Source organism: Antennarius striatus, chromosome 2 (assembly GCF_040054535.1).
Source record: "Antennarius striatus isolate MH-2024 chromosome 2, ASM4005453v1, whole genome shotgun sequence".
NCBI classification, from domain to species: Eukaryota; Metazoa; Chordata; class Actinopteri; order Lophiiformes; family Antennariidae; genus Antennarius; species Antennarius striatus.
The window spans coordinates 29,127,097-29,140,657 of NC_090777.1; the positions used below are offsets into that span (position 1 = coordinate 29,127,097).

A 13,561-nucleotide genomic window follows, 5' to 3' on the forward strand; every position below is an offset into this window, starting at 1 on the left:
GTCTGAAATAAGATTTTAATGACAGGCATTTCTCAACAAATTGAAAATGGGGTAACAAACTCTCCCACCTAGGTCAAAAATAAACTGAATGTCCAATCTGACAAAATTTATTGGAGCCTTTGTACAAAAAATGAAATGTCTGTAAAAAGTTATAAAGAATTATTGTGGACATTGATATACTTGACATTTAAGGCCTATGAACCCAAGACATTTCTGGAACTTCAATTTATTTAAATCTAAAAACTGTTGATTTTAAACAAGCAGATTAGACAGCAATATTTAAAAACACAGACCAATAGATATCTGCAGATAACTTCTCAGTGGCAGTTTACTACACAATCCACAAGATCTGAAAAGCAACTCAAAAAAGAGATTTCTCTGCATAACTTTCAATGTGACCAAATGAGCTTGAGGCAACTTTTATTACATACAGCCAACTAATGTGAATCAATGACAGTTTCATGGATGCAAACAAATTGTATTTACACTGCCTCCTCAGCCTGTCTCAGACTATCGACGTGCTGGCATTAGGAGCTGCTTTGCGGTTACTGAATCAGGGAAAAGGTTGTGGTAGGTTGGTAAGGGAACATAGGCTGCTGTGATCATTTTTCCTAGAAAGAAGAAAAACGTAAGTGCTCTAAATTGTTTATCAGCTTCATATGCTGGATTAATATTGACATCACTTACCTGCAAACCAGCGTCCATGAAGTGCGTTCACAGTCGCCATTGCTGCTGGTATTGAGGGACACTTCACATACACATTACCCTTTGTGGAAATAAAGGGACAAAGACTGTGATACAACGTTTCTACCACATCTGGATGTCACCATTTTGCTGTTACATTGATAAGAGGAAACTGATTTCAAAAAACCTGAGTCAACTTACTTGAGCAGAGTTCTTGTCGACATAAATATGAACAATTCCTCCATGTTTGTTACACTCCTCAATGACATCGTCTTGGATCTCATTTGCCCAGCTTGGATCATTTTCCCTGAAACACAGATGTTAAGTTTAAAATACTGCAGCACCAAAGCATAAACTGCATTAGTATCTCTTAAGGCCAAACATTTTCAGGATGACATTAAGAAATAACATACATGTACTCTAAATTGATTACTGTGATTGTTACTCCTCCCCAGAATAAACAAAGCTCATCATCCTCTGTGCGTCTACGAGTGTAACCAAGGTGAGCTAGAATCAATCTAACCACACAAATGTCCTTACGCTTGTGGGTTGAAGAGGTTGGACAGCTGAAGGCAGTGTGTGGCCAGCGGCTGTGATGGGAGGTTCAGGGCTTGGCTTGGAGCTGGACTGGGAACAGCTGAAACAAAAAAAAATACTCATTCTCATGTTGTAAAAAATCTTTTGTCTCCATAAATGTATCAACTCTTACCTGCAGGGCCCGCCATGTTCCCAAACGGTATGGACCCGGTCATCTGTAGAGCCTGCTGAGCAGCTGGAGGAATCTTCAGACCAGTTCCTGGGGACAAAGGTTATTTTTGGGTGAATATTGAATTCGGACATTACTGATTCTCCATTCTAAGAAATGTCTCAAACTGGAAAAGCACGCTAAAACGTAACAAATACAGAGTAGAAAAAAACAAATTCTATGTGTGAAACTGGACCTTCAAAAACTGGTAGTCTCACCACTTGGTTGGTAAATGAAAAGATAAACCATTTGTCAAACTAACCCTCACTCCGCATTTTAGGGACATTTTTGGCGCTTTTAGTTATAAAAGTAAATCAGGTTATAGCAAACCTTCTGCCAGCCGAGCCATGAGCTGCAGGCGCCCTGTGGTGCCGAGGTCAATTCCAGTTCTCTCTAACTCGTCGTTGTCCAGGAAAGAACTGGCCGTGGACGAGTCTGAGCGCTCTGTAACGTGCCCCACCTTCATCGGACGCCCCGCCAGCTCAAAGCCATTCAACTGCTCCAAGGCCTTTTTTGCACATTCTGCATCTGCAAACTTTGGAAAAGAAAAAAGGTTACAGTCGAACAGGCCATAATTATAAAGCATTGTCACTGAAAAAGGGTTTCATTACCGATATGAAGCCATATCCTTTGGATCGTCCAGTTTCACTGTCCATCATGAGCTGGATTCCCTCAATCTTTAAAAACAACACACCAATGCAAAGGATTATAATATCTTTTAAAACATTGGTGAATTTCTTTTTTCTCATTTCAGACCTTTCCAAAGGGCTCAAAAATGCCCCGAAGCATTTCTTCAGTGATATTGAAGTGCAGCGATCCCACGTACAGCCGCATCGGACCTGAACTGCCCTTCTGTAGATTGTTGGCAGCGGCTGCAGCTCTGTTTTTCTCTGCCTGTAATTACATTCATGTAATTATGCATGTCAAATACGTTCAGTCAAATGAGATAAAGTGCTATTTGCAGTCTATGTTTAGAGTAAGTTACCATAACCTGAGAGGCCTGGACAATGATGGGAACTCCTAAAAGCCTCTGGCCAGTCAGTCCAATCGCCAGTGGTACAGAAGAGGCCTCCACAAACTCGATGTAGGCAATGCCTTTGGATCTCCTGGAGTTTCTATCTGAGATCATTCTCACGTCTCTTACCTACAAAACAGTATCATGAGGGATTTAAAAAGGTAGTTTCGACAGAAAGACTCGGATTTCAAATAACTTTAAACTAAACTGACCTTTCCAACTGCTGAGAAGAAATCTTCCAGGTCTCGAGCTCTGATTCTGGCAGCAAGCTGCATACAGAAGACAGTGCGAGCATCTCTCTCCTCCGGTGTTAGATTGTCAATGGGTGCCCTTGAAGAAAAAGACCCCAGATGTCAGGAAACCTTTTACCCCAAGTCATTTCATTAGAACATGTAATAATTGGTAATCACTTATGATTTCTAAGACAAATAAAAAATGATTTAAAAATGGCCCATTTTCGTCTTCAATTTTTTAATTTGATGGAAGGACGAAGCAGAAGATTTTTTGTCTCACCTGACAGGGCTCTTCTCTTTTTTGAAGGGGCTCCGACTTTTGGAACGTTTGCGGCTGAAAAGACAAATGCTCGACTTTAAATACAGATTGATAAAACATGTTTTTGAGCAACACGCGAGAGGCAAAGAAAACCAAACACCAGGAGCACTATGACAATATCAAAGTGGTGTGTGTGTGTGTGTATGTTTGACATTGAGAAAAAGGAAACATACACGGGACTCTTGCGTGCTTTGTATCGCCCAGAGCGCTCCTTGCTTCTGGAGCGGCTGCGGTGGCGTTCTTTACTGCGGCTTCGTTTTTTTTCTCGACTCCTGCTCCTCTTCTTGCCCTTCTTTTTGTCTCTGCTTCGGCTTCTTTTCTTCCTGGAGCCGGGGCTTCGGCTCCTGCTTCGGCTTCTCCTTTTCCTGAAATCCATTACATTGATAGTTTGTATATGACGTCTTTTTGCAATTTTAAAAGATGTGAATATGTGTTCAAAACGTACTTCTTGTTCTGGTCATCATGTCCATTTGCATGAGAGGACTTGATCTCATCCTAAGCAAGGTCGATAGAAGAAGATCGTGAGGACGTAGATGAGACATTTCAAGTCGTCAAGGTAAAGGGGATGGGGTGAGACAAGAGAAAATGCAGAATATATTTAATTAATAATTGTACTTCAAACTTCCCACTGTCATGTTTGGATAGTCTTTCCACTACCCCAGTAACTTCCCATCCCACTCCTTTTTTCTTTCTAAACAAGGTTGCTCAGTACTTAATGCAACAAAGCAAAGTTACGGGAGAGTGTCCAACATATTAGCTGAGTTCAGGAAGATTTAACAGTCAGACCATCGCCACCATTCCCCTTCTAGTAGGTCGTACCAATGCCACTGCCACTATTTGTGCCTAATCACGAGACCATGCATGGCCCACGACCACTAAAAGAGATCCTGTGTGGTTGGTGTCAGTCCAGTGATCTTCACCCATTTTCGTTCTTGGACTGTAAGAGCTCGATGCCACCTCTGTCACACATCTTGCCCTGAAGCAAACAGGGATTCACACTTCTTAGTAATATTGACGCCCAAGAAAAATAAATGAAAAAAAAAAAAAAATCCATCAATTCAGCCACGTGTTACATTGCCAATATCTGTTTGCATAATGTCAATCAATAATTAAAATTTCCAACCTTTTGACTGAGGGAATAATTAAATACTGAAATGTAATTCATTTACTACAATGATGCTAGAAATATGTATTGTACAGTAATTCTAATATTAATTCCTGTGGTATTGTGTAGCATGCAAAATCAAGATGCTGGTTCACATTACAGCTGACTATGGCAAAGAGGCAGTATTCATGTTTACACACACACAAAAAAAAACACTTCCACATTTTTACAATAAAACCACAACATAGCTCGTGCGCGTAAAAATTACTCCTCACAACTGACGTATTTACCTGTAAAGCTAAAAGTTTTGGAATTAGAGCTTTGCTTGATATATTTATTTTGAATTTGGGAAAATATTTTTTCTACATTCAAATTTCCCTTCATTTCTATATTAAGACTAACAACAATGCTTTTTCCAACTTTTTCCAGAGACAATCCCATGCAGATTGTAAATCTGAATACTGCCTCCTTTGCTGGACAAGTAAGGATGGGCTTATGAACCATTGGCATTCACCTTTCTGGAACCGAGTACGGGTTTGATGATCTAGGTTGAATCTCTTTTAGTCCTAAGGTGAACCACAGTACATCAGTATATGCACAATAACTACCTTCCTTTTTTTCACAGTTCAGTGGAATCAAAGATGAATTCATGGGAGTAGAGGTGAGATATCATTAGGGAAGTCTATAAAGAGAGATAGATGTGGATTTATTTATAATTCTGTATTGCTTTTTTAATACTCAATCACACCACACAACATTCAAGTAAACTTTGTCAAAGTAGCAAATATAAAGGACTCAAGACTAAGTCTGAACAGTAAAACAGGCGTTGTCTCCAATTTGCAACCCACCTTTCTGAATGGCGCTTCCAGCATGGCCTCGACGTCAAAATCATCAGCCATGATGAGCCTGTAAAGGAGACAAAAATTACCATCACGATCTGAATAGTTTGACTTAACCTCGTATATAAAAGCAGAAGATAAAAAACATTCGAGCTTTTAAACGAGGAAAATAAATGATAAACCGGGTGCAGGTGTGGATCTTTAATGAAAAATTATCCAATCTGCTAAAATGAAGTTACACGATAACACGAGACTCGAGGAGGTTGGCCTAACTTCAACATTTCCTGTTTATTTGTGCCTTGAACACGGATTACGGTTAATACCAGTTCTGTTTGTGACTAAATCTATACATATCCACGATATAAACCCAATAAAGAGCAAGAATCGCTCTGTATCTGATATTAGGAGATTAAATCAAATAAAGGATTCACACGCGTTGCAAACACGAAGCTAATGCTAACTAGCCACTTCGCTAGGCCAACGTCACGTCTCCGTCATTTCAAGATTAGCTTGTGCAAACGTTCGCTTGTTTACAGACAATGATTCTAAATTTCAATTTGACCCGGACGATACTTTTGCTTTTTGTTGTGGTGTAAAGAATTAATTCAAACCATAACTAAAGACGCTGGTACAAATTACCTAATTATTGTGGAAACAAGAGGCAATTCAGCAGTAGAAGCGTCAATATGGCTAACTGCGTTTCGGCGGCAGCGCGCTAGCCTCCGACGACAAACATTGACATTACCGTATTGGAGTCGATGAATCGACGTACCAAAGTCAAAATTTCACGGAGATATTGTTGCTGAAGAACTTCGTCTCGACGCCTCCGTCTCGGAAGATCACACAATGCTAGAATGGAACAACAATTCCCGACGTTATTCAACCGTTCGATAGTAACAACTATCCGTTGTCGGTCGTGGCCTGCTACCAAAATGAACTCCTTCCTTCTACTCCGACTTCTTCTTCTACGCTCGCTTTGAAGTTTTTGTTATGGCTACTACTGTGGCTTTACTGCCACCCACTGGACGTATGTAAGTACTACACGAAACAAAAGACCGTCCGCCATTTAACCGACTAAGGACATGAATGCATGTGTCAATGAGAAGTTCCGTGGGATGGAGACCACAAGCATGTTTTCGCTGGTCTCACTCCTTGATCCCAGGTTTAACATTCTCGGTTTCCAGACCCCTGCAAATGCCGAGTCAGCTGTGCGTCACTTGAAATCCGATTGTGCGGCGTTTTTGCTCAATCTAGCCCCAGGAGCGGAGCGGCTTCAACTGAAGCACAGCCAAAACCAGCTGCATCTTCTCAAGGTTGGCAAATAATATAATTTGGCTCAATATGTTTATATGATTTCCATTTATCAGCTACATTTTCCGTTATGTTTTATTTTCAACCATTGACCTGTGGAGGCTGTTTGACGGGAATGCTGAAGAGAGCCTCCAGAAACGCCACTTGCTCTCCACTGGAGATCCTTGGATCCTGTGAGTTTCTTGGGTAAACCACAGAAGCTCCTATCAGAACTTGTTCCACATCGCAAACCAGTCCCTGGTATCACCAGCGTCCTCTGCCCTGTGGGGGGGGGGTTCTCCAAAGCTGGGGAAATCCTGTCCAAGAAGAGGAATCAGCTCAAAGCTTCGACAGTGGAAAAAACTCTTGTTTTTGATTAAAAATGCATAAGAACCCCCAGTTGACCCAAGCATATGAAAACATAAACGTTTACAAAACAAACGCATGAGAACATAAACATATCTATACAAATATTGATCGCAAACGAGTCAATCTCAGATTAAAGTTGGAATTTCGACTTTTATCTCGCAATATAGACCTTGTTTTTTCCAGCGGTCCTAATCCTACTATGTAACTCACACACACAAACACATATTTATGTATTTATATTACATATACATGCATGAACACGTATTCTATGTCTCGTATTGCTTTATTGAACCCTGTAGGGATCAAAGGTCATAAATCAATTTCCTATAATATATGTCCACCCTGCTTTGCTGGTTGGATAAGGAATGGCTCAGGTGTCTAGGTGGATGGATCAGTTGTATATCTATTCCTGAGAACAATTAACCACACACTAGAATAAATTGGGTGCTGGTCGGGATACAGGCTCCAAAAACACCACAGAATACCAGTTTCTCTGGTAGGTTGCCCACAGCGATCGTATAGGGATTTGTGTTTAATTACAATAACATTATGCGCACACAATAATCACATTCAACATTCACATTGAGTCACGTATTAGTAAATTACAGCCAGCTCAACCAAACTCCACACTGTGGTGCTCTGCTGCCACCCTCTGGCGGTTATAGAACATAGCAGGTACCCGACGGGATATGATGAACTAAATCCAATCACAATGACTAACGTTCTATGATATATTCTTCAGTCAAGGTAAGCGGAAATATCATATGAAATATATAATCATGAAATCATCATGAAATGTCAAACAGCATTAGTTCCGTCGATGAACATTATTTTGGTAGTCACAACCGGAAGCTATTGATAATCTAACTACGTCTAACTTTATTTAAATGTTTTTGTAGTTACCCACTATGTCCACAAGAGGGCATCACGATTACAGATCCTTCAGGGACGCAGACACACTGTTGTGTGTGGTTTTCCACGAAATAGTTTAACAGATATAAAACTAGGAAATTGAACGTTTGTCTAAAGGCTATTGGTGATCTTGTACTTAAAACATATTCAGTAGTTGTGTTAATTTAATTGTGTATAGCTATGTATTGTTGCTGTTGTAAGGAGGGTAAGAAATGTATTTACTGAGCAGGAAGTGGTTTGAGTACCGAGGTCAGGGCTCGAATATGACTTCAGAACGCATGTTTTATTTTTCTTGTGCTTTTTTTGGTCTTTTTTTAAAAAATTGTTTTTGGTTTTTGAGTTCACCTCAGTAGTCACTTCCTTTAATTATTGGCTTAACCCATCCAACAATCAGGAATGTTGAACTTTGAAATGATAATTCTCAATTTACATCGAACCAAAAGCGTCCCATGCACTCCAACTTTGAAGGAAGTACAGTATTTTAATTTGTTTCGTACATCTGAACAAAAGTTGGCCTTCTATCATGTAAAAAATACATAGTGATATTTTAATTGTTATAATATGTAAAGTAACATTAAAATGATTTTCTGGGATTTTATTTAGAATATTCATACAGACGCACTGGCATCGTGTTGAAATGAATCATGAAAATGAAGCTTTTGTAGTTCCTCACTGTGACCACAAGAGGGCGTTAAACACATTTACCATCAAGAACCTTCTGAATATTTTATCAGCAATGGAGTGTAACATGTCTTACTATTTGAAATGTATACGATCGTAAAATTGCTTGAAATGCAAAGTAGCAGTAGCCGAACTGTACCTTCTCGTTAGTTTCCTAAATGTATATGTAATACGGCCATTGACCACAGGAGGGCAGTGTCAGCAATAAGTGTTCATGTCCGGTAGTCGTTCAAAATAAAAGCATCAAACAAACAGCAAATATATTTGATTCAATTTCTTGAGAAAAGTACGACCAAAAACTGGTGACGAGTTTTTAATGTTTTTACATCATTTTTGAACGATTGTTAACCGTCCAAATAAAGACGTGTAGGAAGTTTTACGTGAGGGTTTTCATATAGTGTCAAAAGATTCTTGTATAAAAATGTTAAATTTGCCGGTTGAATCTACTCGTGAAAACCAAGAAGGAGGTTCAAACAATTTAAAATAAAACAGAAGTTAGTACAGTAAAAAGTGCAGGCAGTAAAAAAGAAGGTTCTGGGTTTTAGAGGATGTTTGAATAGTGAATTGTTCTTGGAGTTTTCCTCGTCCTTTCATCAGGGCATGGTGGCGCTCTGCACAACTAAATTGATCATAGGTATGAAGGAAGGTGAGAGGACACACCCAGGTTGTCATTGTAGTGGGGAATTGGTTCTTAACCCATATACAGGAACATTCTGGTCATGTTTCCTCCACCTGTGGTAACTTTGGGACACGTTCCATTTCTTCCTCCACAGTGAGGATGATGAAGTCTTGATGTCAAGATGTTCTGGTTCCTCCTCAGGGCTGTGAACTCCATGAATACAAGTTCCAAACTGATTCACTGTGCCTGGAGGTTTAGCTCAGAGAAATGAGAAGAGGAACTCAGTAATCTGAGATTATAGGTTCAAATCCCATGCTCTGCTTTTAGATTTTCTCCAGTGTTGTGAATAATAAATACAACATCCAACCAACCTTGCTGGAGCTCCTGAATAGCTCAGTGGGATCATCCTTGATCAACAGGTGTTTGTCAAAGGATGTAGGATCAAAACCCAGCAGTGAGAATTTTCTTTTAAGTGCTTTGGTCAAATGAAACTTTCAAACACACACTTTTTGTATCTGGAATCAGATAACTCAGCCTGTTAAGGTGCTGAACAGGTGTTCAGACATTATAGGTTCAACTCACCCCTCCCATCATTTTTCAGGCTGTTTTCTGAATGACGACAACAAACAAATACGCGCAGAGAAAAGGTCTGAATGAAAGCGTGAATGAATCCGTAGCGTGGTGGGTTAGTTCCAACAATGAGCCTCGCAGTAAGGAGGCCAGGAGGAGGTCGTGTCCCCTTCTGGTTTCGAGCTGATATAGAAAGATGGGGTTATTAATCTTTAAACCAGAAATGGCTGATATTTTACTGCTATCATGAACGTGAAATAACTCACTAGAAAACGTGGAGGGGCTGCCTCCAGGTGCGAAACGAAAAGGAATCCCAACTTCTTCACGTTTGTAGGTAATAGCAGCAAAAAAAGGTAGGTTCGAGTTTTGGGGAAGAAGAACCTGTAATGTGATAGAAAAAAAACTACTGAACCAGAAAGTATTGACTAACAGTATTTTATTATTTTATAATATACAACAGAATAAAAAGTTCAAGTCGAATTTGTATTTTTTTTAAAAATCACTGTAGCGAGTGTTGCACCGACAATAACCATCACGGATCTCTCCGGTTCGTCATCAGTGATGAGAGAAGACCTTTAAATGTGGGTTTAACCCGTGACGCTCCTTCAGCGACACTGAGAGGGTTTCCTGGTGAGTTCTTCTTCTGCCAACAGACAAAACACTGACGGGACTCGAACCCAGCCTGAACATGGAGATGTAATCCAGCACAACCACACCGCAGCGGGTTTCACCATCATGTGTAACCACTGCGAAAGAAACAGGTTATTCACACCCCTGAGGACCCAAACAAACGCAGAACTTCTGTCGACTGGATTCAGCCTTTAAAACCACCAAAAATGTCTGATTTAGTCGAGTCCCCAAAGCGGATTGAAGCTAGCTGAAGGTGGCTAACAATGACTGTTAGCTACCTGTAGCTACTTCCTGTCATGTTTGCTACCTCTTAACTACTAGCTGCCCGTTAGCTGCCCGTTAGCTACCTGTAAGCTACCTGTCAGCTGTTCGCTACCGTTTAACTGTTAACCACCTGTTCACTATTTGCTAGCTGTTCCCTTACAAACAGCGAACTCTTAGCTACCTGTTACCTGTCAGCTACATGTTAGATACTTTTTCTTTGAAAACCGTTCCACGTTTAATCTTCCACCGTGTTTTTCCAGGTATTTCCTGGTTTCCGGCCACCGAGACGCTTCCGGTCCACTTTCTCCGGTTCACTAAACTCCAACCAGCGCTGGAGCCACAAATCCACCTGCTGTACTTCCTGGTGACGTCACGAACGGAACGACCTTCATCACGGATTGTTTCAGCGGAGCCAAACTTGGTGAGACACCGAGTCACCTCTCGGCTCGGCTAAACTCGGGAATGTTCGTTCCTGGAATGACGTCACCATTATGCTTTAGAATCGAGGCGTTTTGTTGAAGTGGAAGAGGGAGAAGTGTTTTTCTGGGTGGTTTACCCACATCTTACGATCATAAAACACACACATCATTCAAATATCGATGTGTACAACACTGTTTTTCAAGAAACATTTAAAAAAAAGAAAATAAATAAAAGATCACATAGCATTTTGTGAATGTTTTGCAGTTAATTTCTGACATATTTCTACTCAAACTACGGATCTATCAGGTTTCTAATTGGTACCCATATTAAACTCATTCCTATGCACTTGATTTTATACTTGATGTGTTATCCCTATAAACTATTTACATTTGTGTGTTTTTTACATACATGTTTTTTTTTTTTTTACCAAATAAGTACTGTATGATACATCTGTGGCTTGATACATCCTGTACTATCAACCCTCATAATCGTTAGTGTAACAGTAACAGGAATTTTAATCGAGGCCAATTTGAGGTACAGGTAATGCTTTATTTGTGTAACTGATTAACTTAAGATAACTATTAAATTTGATGTGGATCAAATCAGCCATAGGCTGTTGTCTTCACTAGATTAAACACTTAATTACTACCACAGTGCAAATTTGCAAGTGTTGTTTTTGCCAAAAACTTCAAATATGCTTAAGGCCATTGTTCAATATAGAACCCACAATTCAAGTCATGAATTAATCCTTATTTAAATAAAATCTCAGAAATAAAAAAGGCATTATCTCAAATATTTTTCCCCTCTAAAATCATAACTGTTCAGCATTCCACATGCTGGAGAACTGAGCCATGATTGCTAATGTTTGTATGTTATGTTCCTTTATTGATCCTATACATGTAAGATCATGTCCACAGCTTGACCCTCTTGAACTTAAGGGGCTTGTTAATTTTAAATGTTAGAAATCTTTATTCAACTGTTTGCCCTTTAAACTGCTTCAATTCATATTAGAAAATAAGAATGCACATACTTTTAAAGGAGTTTATTTCACATTACAAACTGGTGACAAATTGCTAAAGACAATTAATACATTAATTGTTTGCTTCCATGTACATCAACGAATAACACAGTTTTTGCCTTTTTGACATTAATAATGACATTGGTTTCAATATTTTTCATCAATTCTCCTTATTTACAAAATATAGAAAAAAAAAAGAATCAATGCAGTAGTGATATACAGCCCTATTTACATTTTCCTCTCCAGTCACATGCATCAACTATATGTGCCCTTTGCACATCATGCTGTGCAATCCTCCTTTGTCAAATTGTTTTTGCAAGAAAATGGGGAATCATAGTCTTCAGGAATATCAAAGAACAGCTCATCATCAAAACAGAACTCATCAGGTGGAGATGCCAGGAATGGCAGGTTCAAGATGAAGCCTGTGATAACGCCTCCTAATGCCGACAATCCAATAGTTGAAAATACAGCTGCGACCTGGAAGAGAGCCTGTTCCTGGGCAGTCCTCCCCAAACCCGGCTTTAAGCCGGGGATCAACGCCTGGAGCTCCAGCAGCTTAGGGTCTCCTTCCATTGGTGCTCTGTGAGTGAAGATCTCATAAAAGCTGGGGCCATAAACCTCTTCTTTAGCCATCAGTATAGCACATATTCCCGCTGTGCAGGATATGAGGCCCGTCAGACCGTGCAGGTTATGTATTCCACATTGATCCTGGATTCTGCAGTGACGAGCCAAGAAGGGGGTCAAGTACTTGTAGCCTAGCATGCATGCAGTGCAGCCCATAATACCCAGAGCGTATGCAGCCGCCGGCGATATCATCATATCTACGGACGCCCCAACAGTCACACCGCCAGCCAGAGTCACATTCTGGACATCGGCCATGGTGAGCTTCCCTTTTTTGTTCAGCATGAAGGAGAGAGCGACGGCCGTGAGAGTGGAGGCGCTGAGTCCGATGAACGTGTGGAGGATGGCTCTGTGCTGGTCGTCTCCTTTCAGGGTCAATGCCGAGTTGAAGGAGGGCCAAAACACCCAGAGGAACAAGGTCCCCATCACGGAGAGGAGGTCAGAGACGTAGCTGGTCTTCTCCTTTGGGTGGCCTTCCTTCAGGCCTGGTCTGTACAGTACGAACGTGACGCCCAATCCAAAGTAACACGCAAAGAGATGAATCAGAATCGAGCCGCCTGCATCGTTGATCCTGAGATACTTCAGCACGACCCACTCTGTGATGGCGAACACGGGTACCTCCAGTAGAGCCATGACCAGCAGCTGCAACGGGCTGGTCTTCCCCAACACCGCCCCGAAAGATATCAAAACCACAGCGCAGGCAAACTCTGCATTGATGAGATTGATAACTCCCAGGTGGATCTTGCCTTCGTGGTAGAACTGGAAGTACCCCTGCACCAAAATGGCCCACTGGATAGCAAAAGTAGCTGTGAGGAAGTTAAACACCATCCCGCCGAAGCCATAGATTCGAAAAAATGCCAGCAGGCACCCAAAGCCGAGGAATATCATGACCTGTACATCGGTAAAAAAAGGGTAGTCCCTGTACATGGCATTGTCCATGGGATCGGTGTTGTTGTTCTGAAACGAGGCGTCTGCGTGCTCATCGTACGTAACAAAGGCAGCGTACAAGCCGATGAAAACCACCTCCGCAACAAACACAAACACGGGCAACCTCACCCGCAGGTTGGTGGACTGGGGATTCATCCTGAGAGCCTGTCGATAGCAAGTGGCTGCACTCGCCTGTCACTGCTTTTTAAGCCTGCATTATCTCTGTGTAGATAACGTGGATCAAAGGTATTTGTCGATCCTGCTGTCTCTGACACAAACCATGCAAATTTTCCTCACAGA

General features: G+C 40.9%; 2 protein-coding genes and 1 long non-coding RNA gene across 5 annotated transcripts in view; all 3 read right to left on the reverse strand.

The window, feature by feature from the left end:
• Position 1: 1 nt before the first annotated feature.
• On the reverse strand, positions 2-5,865 carry rbm39b (RNA binding motif protein 39b). 3 transcript variants are annotated; one of them, XM_068334001.1, is made up of 15 exons: positions 5,713-5,865; positions 4,950-5,007; positions 3,442-3,491; positions 3,170-3,361; positions 2,958-3,011; positions 2,657-2,774; positions 2,421-2,573; positions 2,186-2,323; positions 2,041-2,106; positions 1,760-1,964; positions 1,394-1,480; positions 1,225-1,321; positions 886-991; positions 688-766; positions 2-611 (listed from the first exon to the last, which is right to left on the reverse strand). In XM_068334001.1, exons 2-15 carry the CDS (start codon positions 4,998-5,000, stop codon positions 511-513), a joined length of 1,497 nt encoding a protein of 498 aa, XP_068190102.1. In that variant the 5' UTR covers positions 5,001-5,007; positions 5,713-5,865; the 3' UTR covers positions 2-510. The 3 variants fall into 3 exon arrangements, with proteins under 3 accessions (XP_068190102.1, XP_068190084.1, XP_068190093.1); XM_068333983.1 differs by having other exon boundaries at positions 2,415-2,573; XM_068333992.1 differs by having other exon boundaries at positions 2,415-2,573; positions 5,686-5,863.
• Positions 5,866-8,200: 2,335 nt separating this feature from the next.
• LOC137608414 (uncharacterized) lies at positions 8,201-10,861 on the reverse strand. Its single transcript, XR_011038187.1, has 3 exons — positions 9,955-10,861; positions 9,648-9,762; positions 8,201-9,564 (listed from the first exon to the last, which is right to left on the reverse strand). It is a non-coding gene; the product is annotated as an uncharacterized lncRNA (long non-coding RNA).
• Positions 10,862-11,907: 1,046 nt separating this feature from the next.
• The window catches only part of slc12a5b (solute carrier family 12 member 5b), a 31,406-nt gene continuing 29,752 nt past the window's right edge, over positions 11,908-13,561 (reverse strand). Inside the window, exon 26 of the mRNA XM_068334768.1 lies at positions 11,908-13,291. Coding sequence (XP_068190869.1) covers positions 11,993-13,291 — 1,299 coding nt within the window. The 3' untranslated portion in view covers positions 11,908-11,992. The remainder of the gene's footprint in view (positions 13,292-13,561) is intronic.

Excerpts from the sequence above, each read along its gene's own strand:
- rbm39b (XM_068333983.1), bottom strand. The coding sequence starts at position 5,000 with ATGGCTGATGATTTTGACGTCGAGGCCATGCTGGAAGCGCCATTCAGA. Across the intron at positions 1,965-2,040 it reads AAGGATATGGCTTCATATCG|TTTGCAGATGCAGAATGTGC; the intron begins GTAATGAAACCC and ends TCTTTTCCAAAG. Across the intron at positions 1,322-1,393 it reads GAACATGGCGGGCCCTGCAG|CTGTTCCCAGTCCAGCTCCA; the intron begins GTAAGAGTTGAT and ends TTTTTGTTTCAG.